This window comes from Phaseolus vulgaris, chromosome 1, assembly GCF_051622355.1.
Source record: "Phaseolus vulgaris cultivar YP4 chromosome 1, ASM5162235v1, whole genome shotgun sequence".
Classification (NCBI taxonomy): domain Eukaryota; kingdom Viridiplantae; phylum Streptophyta; class Magnoliopsida; order Fabales; family Fabaceae; genus Phaseolus; species Phaseolus vulgaris.
The window spans coordinates 3,525,815-3,548,668 of NC_143498.1; the positions used below are offsets into that span (position 1 = coordinate 3,525,815).

General features: G+C 30.5%; 2 protein-coding genes across 2 annotated transcripts; both read right to left on the reverse strand.

Moving 5' to 3' along the window:
• Nucleotides 1-14,718: 14,718 nt before the first annotated feature.
• On the reverse strand, nucleotides 14,719-18,124 carry LOC137816534 (putative cyclin-A3-1). The gene is given in 9 exon segments (XM_090298103.1): nucleotides 14,719-15,123; nucleotides 15,125-15,154; nucleotides 15,264-15,398; nucleotides 15,475-15,624; nucleotides 16,949-16,982; nucleotides 17,088-17,164; nucleotides 17,249-17,324; nucleotides 17,415-17,647; nucleotides 17,738-18,124. Coding segments are annotated over 9 exon segments (1,071 nt in total). The 5' UTR covers nucleotides 18,008-18,124; the 3' UTR covers nucleotides 14,719-15,057.
• Nucleotides 18,125-21,314: 3,190 nt separating this feature from the next.
• LOC137816535 (peamaclein) lies at nucleotides 21,315-22,829 on the reverse strand. The gene is made up of 2 exons (XM_068619714.2): nucleotides 22,625-22,829; nucleotides 21,315-21,764 (listed from the first exon to the last, which is right to left on the reverse strand). Exons 1-2 carry the CDS (start codon nucleotides 22,704-22,706, stop codon nucleotides 21,580-21,582), a joined length of 267 nt encoding a protein of 88 aa, XP_068475815.1. The 5' UTR covers nucleotides 22,707-22,829; the 3' UTR covers nucleotides 21,315-21,579.
• Nucleotides 22,830-22,854: the final 25 nt, after the last annotated feature.

Below are 22,854 nucleotides of genomic sequence, written 5' to 3' on the forward strand. Positions count from 1 at the left end.
GGATCCCTCATCATTCACCATGAAGCAAAGATTTGCTTTTTCACTTTCAGTTGAAGAATCACTAGATGAGGATACATCATTTTCTTCCCATGAGATATATGCTCTTCTACCTTTCCCTTTGTCACTTCTCTTGCTTGCTGTTTTTTCTTTACTTTGATTGTTTGGACAATCAGCTTTTATATGACCTGGTTTACCACATCCAAAACACGTGTAATTGGAAGAATTTGAATCAATAGGTTGTTTGGAATACCTCTTTCTCTGCTGAGTTCTGTCACGGTTTTTCTTTCTAAGAAATCTGCTGAATTTCCTGGTGAGCAGACTCACAGTCTCATCATGTTCTGGATCACCTTCTTCCTCACTTGCATCATGTTCTATGGTAGTTTTCAGAGCAATTCCTTTGGCCTTCTTTTCCACTGTTTCTTGTTCTTTCAATCTTTTCAGCTCAATTTCATGTTCTATCAGCTTTCCAAAAAGTGCAGCAGTGGAGATCTTGGATAAATCTCTGGATTCTGAGATTGTTGTTACCTTAGGCTGCCAGCTCCTATCAAGACATTTTAATACCTTTATGTTGAGCTCTTCCTTATCAAAGACTTTACCAAGGCCAATGAGGTGATTTACAATATGTGTAAATCGTTTCTGCACATCTGCAATACTTTCTTCAGATTGCATTCTGAATAGCTCATACTCCTGAATGAGTGAGTGCTTCCTTGCCCGTTTCACATCATCAGTTCCTTCATGAGTCACCTCTAGTACATCCCACATCTCCTTTGTTGAGTTACATTGAGAGACTCTAAAGAACTCATCCATATTCAGTGCAGAGGTGATGATATTCTTGGCTAAAGAATCATATTGGGCCTTCTTCTTCTCAGTTTCACTCCATTCAGACCAAGGCTTCTTTATTGTTTCATCTTTGACAACCTGCATAGGTATAAAAGGTCCACTGACCACTGCATCCCAGATTCCCATGTCAATAGATTCCATAAAGATCTTCATCCTGATTTTCCATAAAGCATAGTTAACACCACCAAACATAGGAGGTCTATTAATAGATGCACCTTCAGCAAAAGGCATTTTAAACTCAGACATCATACACACACTTGAGCAAAATACAAGCCCTAGCTCTTGATACCAATTGTTGGGTCTATTAGTGTCTAAGTTCAAGAGGGGAGGGGTGAATTGAGCTTATAAAATTTTCGCAAGAACACACGATTTTTCAGTATTCCAGAGGCAAAAAGAACAGATTGTTTTTATATGAAACAAATTGATTTTTCAGAGCAGTATTGGCACAATTTGAATTTTGTTCACTGTAAAATTGTGATCAACAGAGAATCAGAACAGAACCAGATCAGCTTAATATTGTGAGGATAAAGGATATAGCTATGCTTAGAGATCAACCAAAATTACACAACACAAGATTTCAAGAAAAATGATCCTTTCACAGGTTTTAATGAATGGTCAGTTTGTTCACAATTCACTTAAGCCATTATATGCAGCAACCTTGTTTATGATCAGAAAACTTTAACAAGACAGGAAGAACAATTTTCACTTAACCCAGAATTAACAGATTCAATTTAAAAAGAACAGATTTAGTTCTTGACAGAATTAAGCAAAAACAGAAAAAAGTGCAGGGATGAGAATGCAAGATACACACGTTTTTATACTGGTTCACTCATACAGAGCTACATCCAGTCTCACCTTACCCCAAGGTGGAATTCACTAAAAAACAGTGTCAATCACTTACAAAACCAGCAGTTCTTGAACACTACAAGAACACCACACACAATGCTGAAAAACCCTATTTCAGCACACCTTGCACTCCAAGAAACCCTATCAAGGAGTGACTAACACTTACACCTTTACAAAACAGAATAAAGGAAAGATTACACCTGAAAAGAAGATGCAAGAACTCAAAACCAGTAGTTCAATTTGCTGCAGAAACTGCACTAGCACCTTCACCAAGATTCAAGGTTTCCTAGAACAAGCACACTTGAAAATCTCTTTGGAAACCTTTCAAAAACTCTTTTTAATCCTTCTTCTCACATGGAAATTGTTTGATCTCTGTTAAAAGCGTAATTCCTCAGCACTTTTTCATGTGAGAATGACTTTTCTTTATATAGAAAACAGTTTCTAACTTCTTTTCAAAAAACAGTTGAAAAGCAGTTAAGAAAACAACAGATTCAGTTTTGAACTTAACAGATTTATTTTGTAAAAACTGCCAACTCAGCTTAACAGAAATAACTGTCTGAGTGGTACCTTTGGAGCCCTAACTAACTTGTGAAAAAACCTTTCAACTCACCAAGGAATAAACCTGTTCTTTCTCAGTGAAACAGATTAAAGTATAACGCACAGGCCAGCTCAGCTTAACTGAAATAACGAACTGAGCTTTCCCTTGGTGCCTTAACAGAAATTTAGAAAAGCCTTTTAACAGAGAAGAAATAAACAGATTCTTTCTCCATAAAACAGATTTATTTGTGTACTGTTTTAAAACTGTTAAAACCATTTTAAAAAGCTTTTCAAAAACCATTAAACGAAAGCCTTTTTAACAGAGAAGAAATAAACAGATTCTTTCTCCATAAAACAGATTTATTTGTGTACTGTTTTAAAACTGTTAAAAACATTTCAAAAGACTTTTCAAAAACCATTTAACCACATCATGTGCTTGATCTAGACTTGGTTAGGCATCTAGGATAGGTTACACAGCAAAAGGCAATCATACACACTTACAAGCCTAATTACAAATGAATCTAAAAACCTATTACAATCTTCAAAGCACTCAAGCCATTTTCTTCATCAAACACACATCAAGCCTTGGTAGGGAAGAAGCTTCCTCCAGCTTCAACAATCTCCCCCTGTTTGATGGAGACAAATTCCCTTTGCTTTGCACAGCTTTGAAGAGAGATCATGACCAAATCTGTACAGAACCATATACACAGAAAACAGGTGTTAAATAGTGGAGGTTGTACTCTGTGAAGCTTTAAGTATGGAAGAATAATGTCATCTTCTTCTCCACTAGCCGTGTTTACTTGAAAGACGGGTAACATCTGCTCTTCCTCTTCTTGTATTACCTCCAAAACTATGTTAGAGCCATCTGCTAGTGCACAATCTAGTTCAGTAGATTCAGCAAGTAATACAGCATCAACAACTTCTCCATCAAGACCTGCATCACAAGAGTTAGTGCGTTCTAAGAACTCATCTATCTCATCATCTGTACATTTAATTGGATTGGAGAAGTTAAAATCTCCTAGAAACTCAATCTCCTAGAAACTCAAGCACATTTTCATCCTTAGTGTTTATATGATGCATTAAATGATCTTCACATGTCACAACTTTTAATCCCTCATGATTTAGCAATGATTTCTCCTCCATCAGTAGAGGTTGGACAGTAACATTCAATGGTGTAGCAATCTTAGGTTCAACAAGCTCAGCTTCATGCAAATCATTCGGATTAACTTTAAAAACAGTTGATATGCCCCACTTCTTTTCGAGAGTGTCTATGGTAGAGGTAGGTGCTTCAAGGTTAGACATTCCATCAGTGCCTGGATCAAGAGTTATATCTGGATCATGAGGTGATTTCATCTCTTGAACATAATCTGCAATCTCTCCAATCATTTGATCAATTTTCTCTCTTCTTGCTATAACATCAGCCTCCTTTTGCATTAGAATTTTTTTAGCCTCCCATTCTTGATCATATTTCATGTTCATCTCCTCCATCCGCCTCACCAACTCCTCTAAAGTTGGTTCTTCCTTTTGAATTTCAATTTTGTTAGCCGCCCATTCTTGATCATATTTCATGTTGATCTCGTTCATTTTCCTTGGTTCTTCCTTTTGAATTGGATATTTGTCAGCCGCCCATTCTTGAAATTTTGTGTTAATGTCCGTCATTTTCCTCATCAACTCCTCTAAAGTTGGTTGTTCAAGATTACGAGGAGTATTATCAGTTTGCACAAATGGTTGAAAAGATGGTTGCCTTTCATCAAAATAGTTTTGCTGATAATATGGTTTTTGTTGAGGTTGCTCATAAGATTGTTGACAATATGGATTATAACGTTGAGGCTGCTGAAAGTGAGGTTCACATTGCTGCAGAGGCTGTTCATACTGTTGATAATATGAATTACAATGTTGAGGCGGTTGAAAGTAGGGTTCACATTGCTGCAAAGGCTGCTTATAAAACTGTGAAGATTGCTGCAAATATGGCTCATAATGACTATCATAATTGTAAATTTCTTTAGCTAATTTCTCTTTCATTTTGGAATTGAAAACAGGGATATGTAACAGACACCAATACCTATTAGACGCCTCAGGGCAAACTTTTTTTTTTTTAATTGAAAAGCAAATCAGGTAAACTCCCAGGAAAGAGAGGTGAGTCACAAGCGGACAAACTTAAAAACCAAGTCTTTCCTAGCCAAAGTCTTCCCTGAATTGCTTTCAGTTTAAAAAAAAAATCAAAGAGTAGCAACTGAAGTGTCTAACCTAAATGCAAGATCCTAAAAAAAAACTAATGCAAATGCTACACTTAATGCTTAAAAAAATAGTTAGAGAAAAAAAATTATGTTAAAATAAATAAATAAATAAATAAAATATAGAAAATAAAAACTGTAAGCAAAAACAAAAATAGAAAGAAATAAAGATTACAAAACAAAATAAAAGAAATAACTAAAAACATAAAAGATATAAAATAAAGGCAAAATAAGATAAAGATAAAAGATATAAAGGTATAAAATAAAAACAAATAAAAACAAAAAATAAAGATAAAAGATGTAGGAGATAAAATAAAAACAAATAAAAACAAAAAATAAAGATAAAAGATATAAAGAAAGAAAATAAAACAAATCAAAACAAAATAAAGATAAAAGATATATAGAAAGAAAATAAAAACAAATCAAAATAAAATAAAGGTAAGAGATATCCTAAATATTAGTGCCTTATGACTAGTTGCGTATGCAAGGTATGTATTTTTCTCTTATAACTCGTATACATTTTCTTTACTTACATATATCTTAGTTAGTATATTTAGTTTTGTTTGTATGAACATACTTTTCATATTATCCTTTGTAACTTTCGTACAATTTTCCAAATAATTTAATTCATATGCTCTTATTTTCTAATATAGCTTTAACTATGATCCTGATATGTTTAACACTAATGTTTGTGATATATGTTTTGCAATGCTACTCTATGATATTGATGCTTGTGTCCTTTTATAGGCTTTTTTGCTCTAAGGATTTTGGGAAAATATTGCAGTTTAGATTTTGTAAACAGTTTCCACTTTCCATAATTCTTTTTATTTTGCAGAAGATTTGCTTCCAATTCTGTTTCTGGAATCTTGTAGCTTTTATTTTCTCTTTCTTCTCCTCAAAATATTTTTTCTGTTTTGGTTCAAGAAGCAACTTGGACTTTTGCATATTTGGCTCATTCACAAAGGTAGATGCTTCCTCAGGATAATTTACTCTAAAAACACAAAATTAACAAAGATAATAGTTAAGGCCCGAATAAACCCAATTATATGAATATTAATTAAAACAATAGATTTATTTATTATTATAGTCCAATAATCTATGATTAAGGCTATTGTGTGTGAATAAATATATGCTCATCAATAAGCATTCTTTGTGAACATTATAATCATTAAACGATATTACATCCTAAAGATGTGCTCGGGTTAGCACTTGAAAGTTGTGTCTAATTTACATTAATTGTGTCTAGATCTTCATCAACTTTTAGAACTTGATTTTCGTCTTAATGTCTTTGGTCTTCTAACAATTTGTGTGATGTTACTTACATACTTGTCATGCTTGCATCTTGTGCTTTCGAGACTCGTCTAGTATTTGTAGTGCTTATATCATGTGATCTTTTTGCTTGACATTTTGCTAGATGTGTCTTGTCTACATCATAATTCATAAATGCAATTGGTGATTTGATCTTTGTATGAAGCAAGTGAGACTACATCTAGCTTGGTGTATGATGCCTATGTGTGTGTGAAATCAATTGCATCTTGTGTCTAATGATATAAGCGTGTGTTGCCACTCATACATCCTATAAGTTTTATGTTCCTTGTTCAAGATATATCGTATATCATTTTTTAAGTTTTCATTTCATACATGTTTCAAACTACGCAATTATGTTAGATGAACCAAAAGTATCGTGTTTGTTATCATCCAAATATGGGTGTCATTGGAATGACTATAAGACTAAGACTTATATCTTATCATGATTAGACTCGTTTATGACTTAACAATATTCCTTTATTATGACAATTAATGTTAGTTTTGTTTATAAACAAAGGAACGTGTACATTAAACACATCGTATGTTGAGTAACTTGAAGGCATTAAAAAAAATGCAAATTAAATATAAATCATATACTTATAAAATAAAGAACAAATAGATAAGAGTTCAAGATATCTTATGAGCATATATTTATTCACACTCACTAGCCTTATTCATAGATTATTGGACTATAATAATAAATAAATCCATTGTTTTAATTAATATTCATATAATTGGGTTTATTCGGGCCTTAACTATTATCTTTGTTAATTTTGTGTTTTTAGAGTAAATTATCCCAAGGAAGCATCTACCTTTGGGAATGGGCCAAATATGCAAAAGTCCAAGTTGCTTCTTGAACCAAAACAGAAAAAATATTCTGAGGAGAAGAAAGAGAAAATAAAAGCTACAAGATTCCAGAAACAGAATTGGAAGCTACAAGATTCCAGAAACATATCAGGATCATAGTTAAAGCTATATTAGAAAATAAGAGCATATGAATTAAATTATTTGGAAAATTGTACGAAAGTTACGACGGATAATATGGAAAGTATGTTCATACAAACAAAACTAAATATACTAACTAAGATATATGTAAGTAAAGAAAATGTATACGAGTTATAAGAGAAAAATACATACCTTGCATACACAACTAGTCATAAGACACTAATGTAAATAAAAATACAAACTTTAATGAGTCCAAATGCAAAGGGATATATATATAAAGAATATAAAGAATCTGCCTAGTATAATAATATCATTGCAAAAAAAAAAAAAACGAGATTTACTATATGTGGTTCAATTTGGACATAAAAAAGTTCAAACCAAACCAACTTTTTCAATTTGGTTTGTATCAATTATGCGGTTTATTGTGTATTTTTTCATTAGTATATGTATTTTGTTGTTATCTTTTTTACATGACAACCTAATATTATATCATGATAAATAATCTTATTTTCTACTTCATTATAGTTAAACACCCCTACATTTCTCAATGTTTTTCATCAGACATCTCATCCATAAAGTTTCTCCACTCGTCTTGCCTTGACAATCTATAAAAAGGACGACAAGTTTTTTTATTTGATAATTTCTTATCAACCCCATGGTTATTTAATCCTAAAAGGTTAATCCTTCCATGTTTAGTTGTCTTAAAGAGATTATTCACAATAATTTTAAGAATATTGAATTTTCAAAGCATGATTCTTAAAGAAAATTAGGATTTGAGCATCCTCATATTCTCTAAAAACAAATAAGGAAAACTCAATATATTGGATTGATTACCTACCTATCCATCCAATAATCCAATGCATGTTTTCTTTAAATTTTGGTTTTCCTTTAGGCTTTTTTTTGACTCTTTCTCTTTCTCTTTAAGTCTTGGCACATAAACCTTCTTTCTCTTGTGCTTGGTATGTACCCATTTTTCATGTCAATCTTTTGTACTTTTTCTTAGAATTCAAAATATCTTTTTGGGTATTTAAATGAACTTAGATCCTTATATAATCTGAAAATTTAATCTATTGTCACCTTTTGCAATTGAGGATAACACTTTTCCAAGAATTTAATTTTCTAAGATTAGATCATTTATTCGAGAATGATTGTCTTCCAAAATTTTGTACACTTAAAGTTTTTATATTGAAAACAAGAAAGTTGATTTCTTTTTCTTTCTCCTAAAATATGAATTGATAATTTTAAATTTCTCTATCAAGCTATTAAGCCCATTGTTTAGTTGTTTGTTTTTTTTGACAAATTTTCTTTTGAAAATGAGTCTACAAATTCAACTTTTAATTTTTGTAATTATTTTAGACAAAAAAAAATTGAATCCTTTTTTTTTTTTTTTGGATAAGCTTTAAAGAATATAGAAGAGTTGGAAACAATCACATGATAAACTTCAATGACAGAGTGCAAGTAAAAAATTTCTAACTTTGTCAGATGACTTATTTTTCATAAGGTAGAAGTTGGTAGCTTCTAACTTTAAGTAGTCATGATCTTCCTAAGTTGCCAAAGGGCTTGCTTTTTGTTGCAAGCTTTCCTTTTTGAGTATATCTTATAATTTTAGAAGCTTCTCTCTCTCCATACATGGTAAAGTCTTTTGGGATGAGAGATATGTTATTGTATCCTCGTAATCTTCATTATTTGATGGCTCATTTGAATGTTATTCTACCTCAAAGACAATAAGTTTTTCATTATTGATGATTCTATTATTTTGCAACTTTTGTTCGTGTTCTTTTAGAATTCTAACAAATTCTTTTATGGATATGGTGTTCAGGCTTCTTAAAGTCCTTAAGGTTGTTAGATACAATTTCCACTCACTAGGAATACCTTTTAAACTTTATCAATATGATAATATGTACTATTAGATTTATTCAAAGATTTGAGCTCTTTTAGTATACATAATTTGTATGTTTTCATATTGATAAGTAAGTCAAGTTTGAATTTTTTATTTTTTTTTATCTTAGTGGAGTTTTCATAGATAGAGTGTCTCACATTTCCTTAACTCATTTGAAGGCAGTGACAGTCAAAAAAATTATTTCTGAAACATGGCTATAGGATCATTGTGAACTTCAGAGTTTCGTAAAAATTTTACTTATGGTATTATAATTATGTTCAAGTGGATCTTGATATGGTTTAATTATCATCGTTTATTGGTATATAATTATTGTTGTCTATGACGTCCATCATGTCTATACGACAAGGTTCAAAGAAGGTCATATGTTGCTTCCATTAGTTAAAGTTCTTTTCTTAAAAATGTTTGTTCATGACTTGCCATTTTTCTTTCATTGTGCTTACTATCTACTACTTTTAGTTTTGCAAAGAACTAACCCTAAGAAGTTAGTTATGATACTAACTAAAATAACATGTTAGTTTTAAAAAGGCAGGATATGAATAGAGTTATAAAAACACTTGGAAAACTTTTAGTAAGATAGTCTATCAGACATTATATGAGGATTGTTATATGGTTTTTGAAAACATATTCACAAACTTTTATAAAAGTATTTTTAAAGGAAAAAAATAAAAGTAAATACAACATGTAATAGAAGATAATAATGGTAAATCTATTTCTACAGTGGGAGAGTGCAAACTTAGGCTATGTTGAATATTACTTTGCAAAGTATAAACGGTTCCACTAATTAACAAGATTACAAGTATTATCACGATCACTTATAACATACACGAGTACACAAAAGTCACTCCTAATTATTTGAGTACAAAACATCTTTCAAGTACACACAATCTTTTCAAACCATATGCAAATATCCCCTTAAGATTAAGTACTAAGTGTACAATGTCTCTTAAAGCCAAGTACACAAAGTTTGTCTATGCTATACAACATAAGTTATAAAGAATAAAGAATGTAGTTCTAAAATGAAAAGTATCAAAAATACCCATTCCGAGAAGTAATAAAACTAATTCCAAAGCATGGGATCTGAATTTTGTTTTTTATCATTCCGAAATTAGTGTTTTAAATTCCATTTCAAAATAGACAATAAGGAATTACTTTTTAATTTTTTAAATTGTTTATTCTAAAATTCTTATAATAATATTTATTTTGGACAATGAATTCAACAATATGAAAGAATGCATTTTAAAATCCTCATTCCATAAATATATATTTTCTTATAATGTCAAAAGGTTTTGTGAAGAGGGTATAAACAAATTTTAGACTTGCAATGTATTTTCTTTTTCTTTGATTGCATGTTTTCTCTACACCTTAAGGATAAGGACTCGAGTGTATAAATAACAATAAGTTGGAATGGTGTGGGTTTTTCTTTATCTTTGTTTGCATGTTTTCTCTACACCTTAAGGACTCAAGTGTAAGAATGGCAATAAGTTGGAATGGTGTGTGTTTGACTATTACATCTCATTTTCGAAGTAAATTTTTTTATTGGCATTATACCTAATGGATATGAATAATTTGTCTTATTTCTATTCCTAAGAGACTATGAATTAGTGCTCCAAAATATTAATTAAATATTTTTTATACAAAATTAAAATTATAACAAATGAAACATGATATTATAAGTATTTAATGTTAAAATGATACACATTTTCTCTTCTCCAATGTTAAAGTATGACCTTGAAATAAGTTAAAAAATAAAAGATCAAAGAAAAGTTAATATAAGTTTTTTAAGTTGTATATTAAATTAAAAATGCTCTATGACCTTAAAATAAGTTAAAAAATAAAATATCAAAGAAAAGTTAATATAAGTTTTTTTAAGTTGTATATTAAATTAAAAATGTTCTAGTAATTTAAAATGGAAACGAGTACAAACACAATAATGAGTATTGAGATGAGTATAATAACATATGTATCCCCGTACCCAATTTAAAAAATCAAATATTACTTGTATTCAATATTTGATTTCTCAATGTAGATGCTACATAGTTGGTTCTCATCGTTCAAAAACTACGGGTATAATAGAAGCATATGTTAAAAAAAAGAAACATCTTATGACTATTGAGAACGAATCAAATCAAATCAAATAGTTCTATTTCTTATTCTTAATGTTTCCAATCTCGATTCGTAAGAACAAGTCATAGAGATTGAGAAAAATAAATCATTCACAACCACTAATGAAGGATTCCTTGAAAAGTTAAGAATTAGTAATCCTTTTGAAAATTCAAAATAGAAAGGATTCAATCTTATACATACACAAAGAAAGTAATAAAAAAGAAAAAAGAACTTGTTGTCTTTCTTTTATCAAAATACCGCGCGATGACCAATACTTGTTTGGAGATAGTTTGGTTGTGATATCTGTTGCAGGATTTAAAGGTGTCATGTAACTTGCCAGCTCAACTTTTTTGTGACAATCAAGCGGCATTATATATAGCAGCAAACTCAGTATTTCATGAACGCACAAAACACATTGAGATAGATAGACTGCCACATTGTGTGAGAAAAATTACAAGGCATGATAATTAGTCTTTCATATGTACCGACACGGTATTAGCTCACAGATATTTTTACGAAGACAATAAAATAATTCACTGAAATTGGTATGAGCTTGACGATGATATTAAAGAAATAATAATTATCAAATTATATGTAATTATTGTATGATATTGTACGCAATTAATTTAATAATGATACAATATCATGATTAGGTAGATTTCTACCTAATTTGGAGAGAGAAAGTCTCTCTACACTTGTATATATCTCCTATTCACGGAGTGATGTAAGAGAATGAAAACTTCGTTCTTCTTATCATCTTCTTACATACAATTTTTTTTCTTATAGATGAACTCCGACAAGGTTATTGTTGTTTCTTGTAGTTAGGGTTGAAATGTTATTATTGTAGTTTCGATACTTCTTAGGGATTGTGACTCCCTTGAATGAAATTAGTGCCTGTTGTTATAGAGTTTAGCTTTTCCCAACTTGTGATGGTTGGATTGGAATGCTATGTATTTCTTTAGATAAAATAATTGAAATGCTACATGTAAATTTTCTTAAGCATTGGACACTATCAGTTTATTTTTACTGTTTTAATGTGTATAATGAGTTGATAGACATTTCTATTTCTATTCTTTGATCAGTAGTTAGTCTATCATAAAGAGTTCATGAGAGAAGTTATACAGCAACAACATTTTTTAAGATTTTAGGATGATTAAAAACTAAGGAACTGTTTTACCTGATGTGTATATTTCCACGCTAATACTTACTTTTGTCAATTTTTTTGTGGTTGATCTTGTCCCAGTACTGTGTGTGCAAGCTGAATGTTTAAAGTTGCATCGATGAGTTGTAGTGTATATTAGCTATCGTGTTAATTACCCACGATATATGGATGTTGAAAATATAGAAAAGTAACCTCGGTTAAATATATATTTATTTGTAATGTATGAATGATTCTATGTTTGTGATCTTAGGCTAGTCATTTATGAGTGATAATAAAATCTTTACCTGTAAAAAAATGTTATTGACTGTCATTTAATCACTTTTAGAAATAATAATTTAGCAAGTTCCGTTTATATTATATATTAAGAGAACTTAAGCTATAATAAATTTACATATTTTTTGGTTCTCAATAAATTATCAAATTTTGATTTTCATCTTTACTGTTTTTCATTGGTAGTGGTACTTGTTTACAATATCAAAAGTGGTTTAGAATGTGCTGTTTATTTGGTCCTTTTGAGAAAAAAAGTGAAAACAAAAAAGTATCAGGCACAAAAAAAGTTAGAAAAGTTTTATTAGAGATGAAAAAAAAAATGATATTTCATCATTTACTTAAAAACATAATTAAGTTGTAAAGACATGCACGGAATACTTTATTAGATGATAATTATTATTATATTTAAATGCATTTTGTTAATTTATTTGATTATATTTTTTGTATTAAATATATTGTATGAAGGATTGGTAGGAAGGAGACCTACCTTTACATAAGAGATGACAACTAGTTCAGAGAAACATAGGACAAGGAAAAATTCACTATATTGACACAAATAATCTTTTTAAAGAGAAGTACATACTCTTTATCTATACTACTGTGTAAAAGAATACAATATTTGTATTTTTTTTGTCATATAATTGGACAATTTTATTTTTTTAGAAATAAAAATAATTTATTTATTTATTAAAATATCTAGCACTTGTTTATACTCTTCTGGTCTCGTAACATTTCACATGTTGTTACTTGCATATTTGTGATGCCTACATCTTTTGCTTTTGAAACTCATGGTTTTTTAGCCCTTGCATTTTTATGCTTTTTCTGTTTAACACTTTATTAGATGCGTATCGCCTTCATAAACCTTCATAAAAATTCATAGATATAGATGCAATTGGTTATTTGAATTTCATTCAAAGCAAGTGAGTTAACAAATTAAGTGGTTATATATTAGTGTATTTATAGTTTAGTTTATTTTTAATTATTACTTAATTAAATACTTTTATTATTTGAAAAATTACTATTTAAAACAATAGGTAGTCTACTCAGACACTATTAGTTATTTTTTTTATTTAATTTTATTATGAAGAATACTTAAACCTCCTCTGCAACCTACTAATTAAGAGACATGCATATTTTTTTTTCTTTTTGATTTCTTTGAATTGAAGAATGATATAATCTTCTTGGTGTTGGAATGTTTTAAACCTATCCAAAGCTTGATCCAACGATGGAGTTCGACTTCATTGATAGACTACATTTGAAAAGTGACACCCATCAACAACCTAAAATTACATGTTTTTGCCCTTTGAAAACCATTAAAGACCTAATAATCATTTTACAATTCGTATAATGAATTTCAGTATGTGGTTCTGAAATTTTACTATATACCGTAGGGGCCATTTCTTTTGCCTGCCTCTAACTGGATCAACACTTTTTAAGATATAGTTTTTTTTTGGTCCATCATTACTTTAAATACTAAGAACCTTTTACCACAACCAGATATACTCCACATACCTCCAACACCTCACCATGGACAAATTCTTCTTAGACCCCATGTTTTCATCCAACATGAATATACCCCTTTACCCTTAATAAAAAAAAAAAAACTTTCTTATTCTCTCCCACACTTCTTCCATCTTCACTGTTGCAGGAGCACCACCCTCTCTTGCTCGTGGTTCGTTTCTTGAGCACTTCCGAGCCCCTTTGCCGAAGATAGGAGAGAAGTGTGGAAGAGAAGAAGAAAGGCTTTTATTTATTTTTTCATTAAAGGAAAAAGGGTATTTTCACCATCCCACGGGGTGCAGGATGAAAACATGGAAGTGCAGGAAGAATTTGTCCTCACTATGATATGTTTACAAGATGAGCATTTCAAGTTACATGACAATGTTTAAATGTAAAAAGTAATCATTTATTTTTCATAAGTTTCTCATAATTAAAAAGAATAGTAATTGTTTTTTAAAATTAGTTAAAAGAAAATATATCATAGTCAAATGTACCAAGAGTCGGCAAGTCATTCACGAATACCATACCATTACTTGAAGTCTGTAACTCTTGTTCAGAAATGAAGCATGCCTTGAGTTATGAAAAAGGATTATGCTCCAATGCAAATCAATGGTGTTCACACAACTTGGAGGCACATCATCTTCCAAAATTACCCTGTTCCAAACTGTAATATATCCTAAAATGAAACTTCATGTCAAAGCCACAGATTTTTTTATGATCACTGTACTGCAGAACTGAGTGCCACAACATTACTCTACGGGGGTGGTGTCTCTAATTCCCCCAAGGCATTCTAGAGATGACTAACTCAGAAAAGACTCTTTTAACATACAGCATTTGTTATAATGGAATCTTTACTGGTTGTGCAATTGAGGGAATCACCCAGTACGAGTAACAAATTTGTGGACACCATGGCCAAACCTTTATCTAGAACACAACCACCTCGGGATAGTGGGAGCCTCAGTTTCACCAACCCCACTGCTATAGCGTGCTATTAACATAGACAGAGGGTTAAGCACAAATGACCGGTTATATTCTATTACAGATATTAGGTTCAGACAGCACAGACAAGGAACTACAGTACAGATCCAACATTTGTTTACTGATGGAAAAATTGATTTCTGAACGTCATGGATTGTCTATCTTAGAATGGAACTACAGTGAACACACATAGAACTTCCCTGTACATAGAAATTGCATATACTTCAAGGAATCTTACAAAGAACTTCTAATTGCCTAAAACCCTAAGTCCCAACATATGGGGTTTACCACATTTTTATACAAGCTCGATAACAAAAAGCAAGCTCCCTAAACATAAGCAAGTGCCACTGAAATAGTGAAACTCTTGTCGTTAGTGTTAGTGTTAGGAAATATGCTTCTTCCAAATCACAATTGTCTAAGATACCCTTGAAAATTCAAAAAAAGAAAGGGGTATCTCCGGAGGAGATGGTGTTGTTGCCACACATTTGAACTGTACCAAAAACATCCAATACAACTAGAATCAGCATATTTCTCCAATGTGACAAAGGGAATGAAAATTAATAGTGTTAAAAGAAGTGACTTAAAAAATATTACATCCTTTAAATAAATATATGGTAGCTGGAAAAGTGTAAAACATTACCTTATGCTGTTTGTACTTCTCTCTCACAGCTTCCAAAGAAGGCCCCCTCCTTCTGAGGTACAAGTCATGTATGTTTAGAATACATTCCTTCAAGTCAGCGGGTTTATATTTAGTGAGTTGGTGGAGGGCCGAATTCTGTAAAAAATTAATTTAGCAACATCCTCCACAATCCACATGGATTTCAAATATACACTTAAAACAAAATTATTACCCAAGGATGTGTCCTTGTGCTTAACATAAATCTTGCTAAGAACACAACAGATGCTGCCACCAAAGATGGTAAGAACTTTACACAGTAATAATCCAACAAACTGAGCTCTGCAAGGTAGCAGCTAAGGAACTCAAACTGGAGATCAGAAGTCTGCATAGTGGGATAAGCTTATAAACCAACTGATGAAAGCACGGTTATCAAAACCAAACCAAACAGTGTTAGTCAAGGTACTAGGTTAATAGGTGATCCGGTAAGTCATTGATTGAACTATAAACCAAAAAATATTAACTTCATAAATTTTATATTTATTTTAAAGATACACATATATAATATGTTATATACTCATTTTCACAAAGTTGTATAAGTTGAGAAAAAAATTTCAACTTCTGAGACTGCAGTGCAGGTTTAATGACTTAACAAAACAAATTAAAATGAAAAGTTACAGTTTTAACAAAATCAAATTATATAAATTAAAAGAGTAGCGGCAGCTGTCAGGTTGACACAGGCCTAAGTTCAGTAGGCTGTTTATCAGAGTAAAATACGAGCAGACCAAAGTAAACTAACCAATTCTACCGGTTGATCATTTTTTACTGTATCAACTACATAATACAACTAGTCATATAGATTATATATAGCATTTAATGCGATAAATTTCAAATAAAAATGAACCAATAAAATATCCAAATAGAATGAATGCATGAATGAGTTGGTAATTGGTAAGAAGAGTAATTATACATTCAGACTCTTTTCTCCTTTTTACATTCACCCTACAACTCAAAAAAAATTATTTTATTAAAAAACAAATATAAGGTGATATATTTTTTTAATAGTGATGTCAAGGAATATTTATTCTGATAAAAAACTATAGTAGCAGAATAATCCAATCAAATAAGACATGTTCAAAATTGGTTTTTCAAATCTTTTCCGTTTAACAAATTAAGTTTATACAACTTTTCAAACTTCTACATGAGAATTGATGAAACAGAAGTAAAAAATGATAAAAAAAAATCAAATTGTTGAATAGTGTATAATCTGTATCAATAATACAATTCCATTTACATATTGCAAGATACAAAGTGATTTAATATTCTAATTATCATATGAATCTTGATTGACAGCCGAGTTATATATGTGTACAAATTTAAATCATGAATATATACAATTATATTGTAAAAGAATAGGTTGTATACAAAAAATTTAAAATCGTAAAATAAGCATAATACTAAGTATAATTGGTCAAAGGCTTGCTATAAAATGACAAGAGAATGAAGAACACGTTCTGCAACCACAACACCCACTGCGTACATTAGATATGAAATCTAAGAAAATTATTTCCAAATTCTTTTGAATTGAGCAACTGAACAAAATTCTTTTCTTGGAAATTAACCAAATATAGAGTTAGTTGCTGCTAATAAAATCACTTTTAAGCCCGTGAATAAGCTTAACAAATGGGTCAAAACAATAGCTAACTTACATCAACACCCACTTGACCAACTCCACAGAATCTCCTGCACCACCGCAAAGCATACAGAGTGAACCAACAAGCCAGGAGAAAACAACTAAAACAAGACAAATCAACGCTACAAGCCCATAGAATCAACAAAGAAACACACCTCAAGAACGTCCTCACTGTAGGAGCACCCAATTCAAACTTCAAAGCCATCAATACATCGGCTTCCATATTCACAACCTTCACCAAAAAATTGTAAAAATCAGCAAAACCCAGAGCCAGAGAAATCAGTAACACCAACAATAAATGAAACACAAGAACCACCTCTTCCTTGGAGTATGTATTATCCGTAATGTAACAAAAGTCCTCCACCTCGGGTGGCTTAACCTCTTCATATTTCCTATTTGCAAAAACAACAAATTACTTAAAAAATGATCAATCACAACAACACAAAACTCACATCCAGATTTCATGTATTAGAAAAACTCACGAAGCAATGAGCATTGCAGCAACCCCAAGCAACTGCAATCTCTCTCTGGACAATACATTCAACGATAAAAACCTATCTATATAAGCCACACAAAAGTACAACGTATCTGAAACCAGTTCATACTCTTCTGCAACCTCAACCAACCAATCCACCAGAAGACCGCGCATGTTATCATCCACGTCATTCTGAACCTTCTGAACATAATCCGGCATCGGTCTCAAATTAGGAACAACCTGAGCCAGAAAAAGAAACCCTCACATCATTCCCAAAACGACACAGTTTTAACTATCACAAAAACCAACCATGAAAAACCCTAGCATTACCTCCAATCCGCAAAGGTACTCGTATATATCAGAACCGTATGGCCCACAGAGTTGAGAGTCGCTTCTTTCATCGATATTCTTCAGTTTACCTCTTTTCCGTTTCGGAATATCCGAAACGGAAACGGCGTTTGGAACATTCGTGAGGTCTCCCAAAACGACGCGCTTCTTCTTCGCATTTCCGAGCTGTTCGCATATGGCAGCTGCGGCTCTCTTCTTCGCCTCGCGCTGGGGACGCGTCGTGTTGCTTCTGTTCTCTGAGGAAGACGCCATTAGAGGTTTAATTGAGAGAGAAAGCAGAGCAAAACGTTTTTTCCCCCTTTTTCTTTGGAAATTTTGAGGAATAACACTTCAAGATTTAACCAAATTTCTGAATTTATGTTTTATATTAGATTAAACATTGATGATATTTCCTTAACTAAATAATTTTACATTCTAGCAAATAAAAGTATTTCCATTTTTTAAACAATTTTTTATAAAATTATTATTTTAATGTAATAAAAACGTGATATACAGAACTAAAAAAAAGTATGTTTCCCTGGTGTTAATAATACTAGTTTTATAGGAATAACAATATTATGTGTCCAAATAAATATTTTGTAAAAGCTTTTATATTTGAATTTTCATTTATATATTTCTTTAAGACATTTCAGCTTGATTTTAGCCCATTTAACTTTCTTAGGAAAAAATTACAATGCAACTAGTTGTTTAAAAAAACAAATTACAATTCTTAAAAACAATTCGTCCTAATGTTTAGTAGTTAATTACAAATTTAAGCCAATTATCGAAGTTGTTAATTGTACATGCTGACATGTCTTGGACACCTTTACTGAACTGATCGAGACATCACGCACGTCTAGACCGACACATATAACCATTAACGTTCAAATCAAGGTTAGTGAAGATAAACTAACATTACGAATTAGGTAATGCAATCATAAGTGTTATACATTTCACTAATCAAACCCATTGAAGTAAGTCCATTAAAATAATATAAATAACATGCATTCCAATGAACAAGGTACGTCATTATTATTGTCTCAAACACCCTCTTTATTGACTTGAGCGTCAAAGTGTCTTATGTAGGTAGTCGAAGGAGTAGCACGAAGGTGAAAAGGATCAAACGAAACCCTAACAACCTGTCAAAAGTAAAAAAGAATACAAAGATTTTAATAGTTATCTAGGTCTCATATCTAACAAAAATAATAATTAAAAATTTAAAACATCCACTTATATTTTTTCCTATGAAGCAATTATAAATTACTTAATTAGATAATACTACATTAAGTTTAGCTACTAAAAAAACATTATAGACCAAAATGTGAGACTATCGTTGTCATAGTACACTGTTTCACACTTGTCAAGTAATAAAAATTTAAAACAATATAAATTATATAAACATTACGAGAAGTTATATATTTACATACAAATATTTATTTACAAATTTTGATATATATGAATTTTTGTACAACCAGCTAATGTATTCATAGAAAAACATAAATTATTTTTTAACAAAATAATAGTAAAAATAATCACTTGAAAATGTTGGCGTCACGAGGAATATATGTTTGAATAAATTAATTCGTAGGTTTTACTAATGTCATCCGTAGAAAACTAATTGGCGTGTTATGGACAAATTCTATCCACGTATTAAAGGAAATACTTATTAAATAATTAAAATTAAGAAAATGAGAAAAACATCTTTGACACTAAAAACACACTAACACATTTCACAACTCTTTATAATAATATAATATTTAAAATAAAAAATAACATAAATATAATTAAAATATTAATTTTTTGAGTTGTTAAAAGTTTACGTGACTTACAAAAACTATGCATAATATAAGTTTTGATCTGGTTGTGACTTAATTTGTGAAACATTATTATTGAATGTTTTATGTACAAATGGATTATTGTATTAGTTAATATAAACTTTTAAGACCCTATGCTTGAGAGTGCACACCACCTATAACCTTTATATTCGTTTTTTCCATTCACCACGACATTCTTCAAAGAAATGCTTCCTCACATTGAGCTCCTCCTACTTTTGACATATTTTGTTGTTGTCAAATAGTGTGTTTATATTGGTATTTTCAATAGAGTTCTTATACATTTCACAACATCTTATAGGTTATATGAACATTATAATTGTTAACATCAAATTTATTATTATTCGGTGTTATTAACATAATTAATATTTTATTATGTTCTTTCAATTTGTTTTCTCTTATTACTTTTATTCCATTGTTTTTTATTGTTTTCTTCAATGTCCTACATATTTGTTGGTCACTCAAGAAAAAAAAAAAAAAAAACAGAGTGTGCAAAACGAAAAAACAGAACATGCGCATAAATCTTAGATTTTTTCGGTGCTTCTATTGGAGGAGATATAGAAAACAAGAACATAGGAGTGTATGAGATCCTCTTCTACACTCACTTGATTTTTTTTTCTCTCTTATACAAATTAAACCCAATACCATTTCAAGTCCAACCCACCAAATTTTAATTAAATTTGCAGTTACACTTTTTACCACAATTTTTTCCCTTTTAATTCTTCCATTTTTATACATACAAATTGTATTACATTTATGTTTATTCATTTTATGTTTGTTATTACATTTTTAATACAATTTTTACTTACAAATTACACTTACTTATATTTTTTAATATTTCCAACTGCATTTTATAAAATCATTTCAAATTTTTATTATTTTTAATTTTTAACTTCTAATTTATATTTAATTTTATTTTCAAATTTTTAAAATAATTTAATTCTCTACCCAACAAAATTACATTCAACCTTACATAATTAAATAATTATTTTTCTCACATTTAATTTTTTTAACCAAATTTTTGAAAACATATTTTACCTATAATTTTTTAAAATTTTATTTTATTGTTCCACTCTCAACCGCTAAAAAAAAATCAAAACCCCCTCCCAAAAATCGTCCATAATAGAATCTTGGATAAAGTTTTTGATGTCAAAATTAGAAAATAACTTCAATATTATGATAATTTATTACACACTGATACACTCAGCTCCACTCCAACATAGACAATAAAAAAGAATTAAGTACTTACAAGTTGTCGTCATAAACCAAATTTCAGGATTTTTTTTTCCTGAAAACACAGAAGATGAGTGACAATTCGAGTCCTTAAAGACCAAATTTCAATCACCCACAAAAAAAACCCTTATTTCTTTTACTCCATTACGAAAAATAAAAAATACTCCCAAAATTTGACCCATATTCGTAAAAGCATAATAGAATTTGACTCTGCAAAAATCAAATTCTCATATGTGAACAATAAAAAGTTCTATGTTGAAAAATAAAATACACTGGTCGAGTTAGGGAAACTGTTTTCAAATTCCTATCTCGATCACCAAAACGATACCATTTTGATATTAAGAGGTTCGTGATAAAAAAAATCACTTTCAATCCAAAATTTAACATAGATAAAATTTTAATACAATAGATAGATTTATAGGTTCTTTGATGCCGAATTTTCTCATTTTTTTATTTACTCGATTCATTCCTGGCAAATTATAAGGTAAATTTTCAAAATTTGCAAAGAAATACAATTACGAGAATTGACTTTTATTAATTAGTGTACAGAAACCAGACAAAGTTCACATAAAAAAGAGAACGAGGACCCAGTTATTCCCACTCTGGTCATGCACAAACACCAGATACAACTTCAGTGACCAAATTTCTCTCTCTCTATATATATATATAATACATAAACACAGAAAGAAGCAAAACCTAATGAACTAAGAAGGGTCCATGGTGTAGTAATATCTCTGAAGATGGAGTTACATGCAGATGGTGTGGAAGGTAAAAAAAGAATTAAGGGCACTTTCCCTTGCCCTTGGAGTTCTTCATGTCCCTGTAACAAGGGCACTCGTGCTTGTTGCCATAAGTGCCAGATGGGACACACTTGCACTTGCTGCAGCAGATTCCGCAGAACTTCAAGCACCTGTCCTTCATCCCTGCCTTAGAGCACCTCTGCGCGCACTTGGAGGCACAGAAACCTGATTCCAAGGTTAAGTCAACATCAAAATACAATTAGCTTTCACTATAACTCTTATTTAATCTTTCATCAACATCTGTTACTTTTTATAATAATTTTTTAATAATGAATAAAACATTATATAATTTAACTGATTATAAATCTCACTTTACAAATAAATTTTTGATGAGTCTTTAATTTGTATCAAAAGTGCATCAGTCTAACTCAAATATCTCAATTTTTTTAGGTTATAGTAAAAGTGGGAGGAGAGAGCAGTTAGAGAGTTTGAGTCTTTCGTTAAAACAATCTAAAATACTAGTAATTAACTATTGATACAAAATACTATAATAAATTTTAAGATTCTATCTGAGTTTTAAATTGTTTATCTTTAGTCGAGAGAGTTAAAGGATGATAATAACCTATGTTTAGGAACAAAACAGAAGTTAATTTTAGAGATTTAAACGAAATTCAATTTATTTATTTTTGTTTCAAAATATAGCAATAAGATATATTTTAAGGAAACAAAATTCATCATTTATAATTAGAGAATCAGATTACTTGCATAAAAATCCTTGTCAGTGAAGATCATGTCAACCTCCTCCAAATAATAAATCTAACACAAGAACTTGCACTGCAAATGTCAATGCATAACAATTAAACCTATCATTTACAACAATAGTAAGAAGTAATTTCTAAACATAATTCAACTATATAAGTCGATTTAAAAAGTGAATTTTAAACATAATTTAATCTCATAAAATAAACTAAATCGATTTAAAAATAATCAATCCACTTATAAAATAAGATTTGTCAAAAACTTAAAAAATAATTAGGTATTATAATTGTGTAATAAGAGTAGAAGTAACTGAGCTTAAGGCATACCAGAACCAGCAGATGAAGCTTGGAACAAGGAGGAGCTGAGGAGAAGGCAAAGAAGTAGCATAGCAGCAAATGACAGCTTCATCTTGGTTTCACAGTGTGGAATAAGGAGAGGGAGAAGAAGAACTGTGTGTAGTTGAAGAAGGTACGTAATAATTGATTAGAGTGGCACACACTACAAACTCTGATCTGAAACCTATGGAAGAGTGAGGCAAAGAGTGGGGCTATTTATA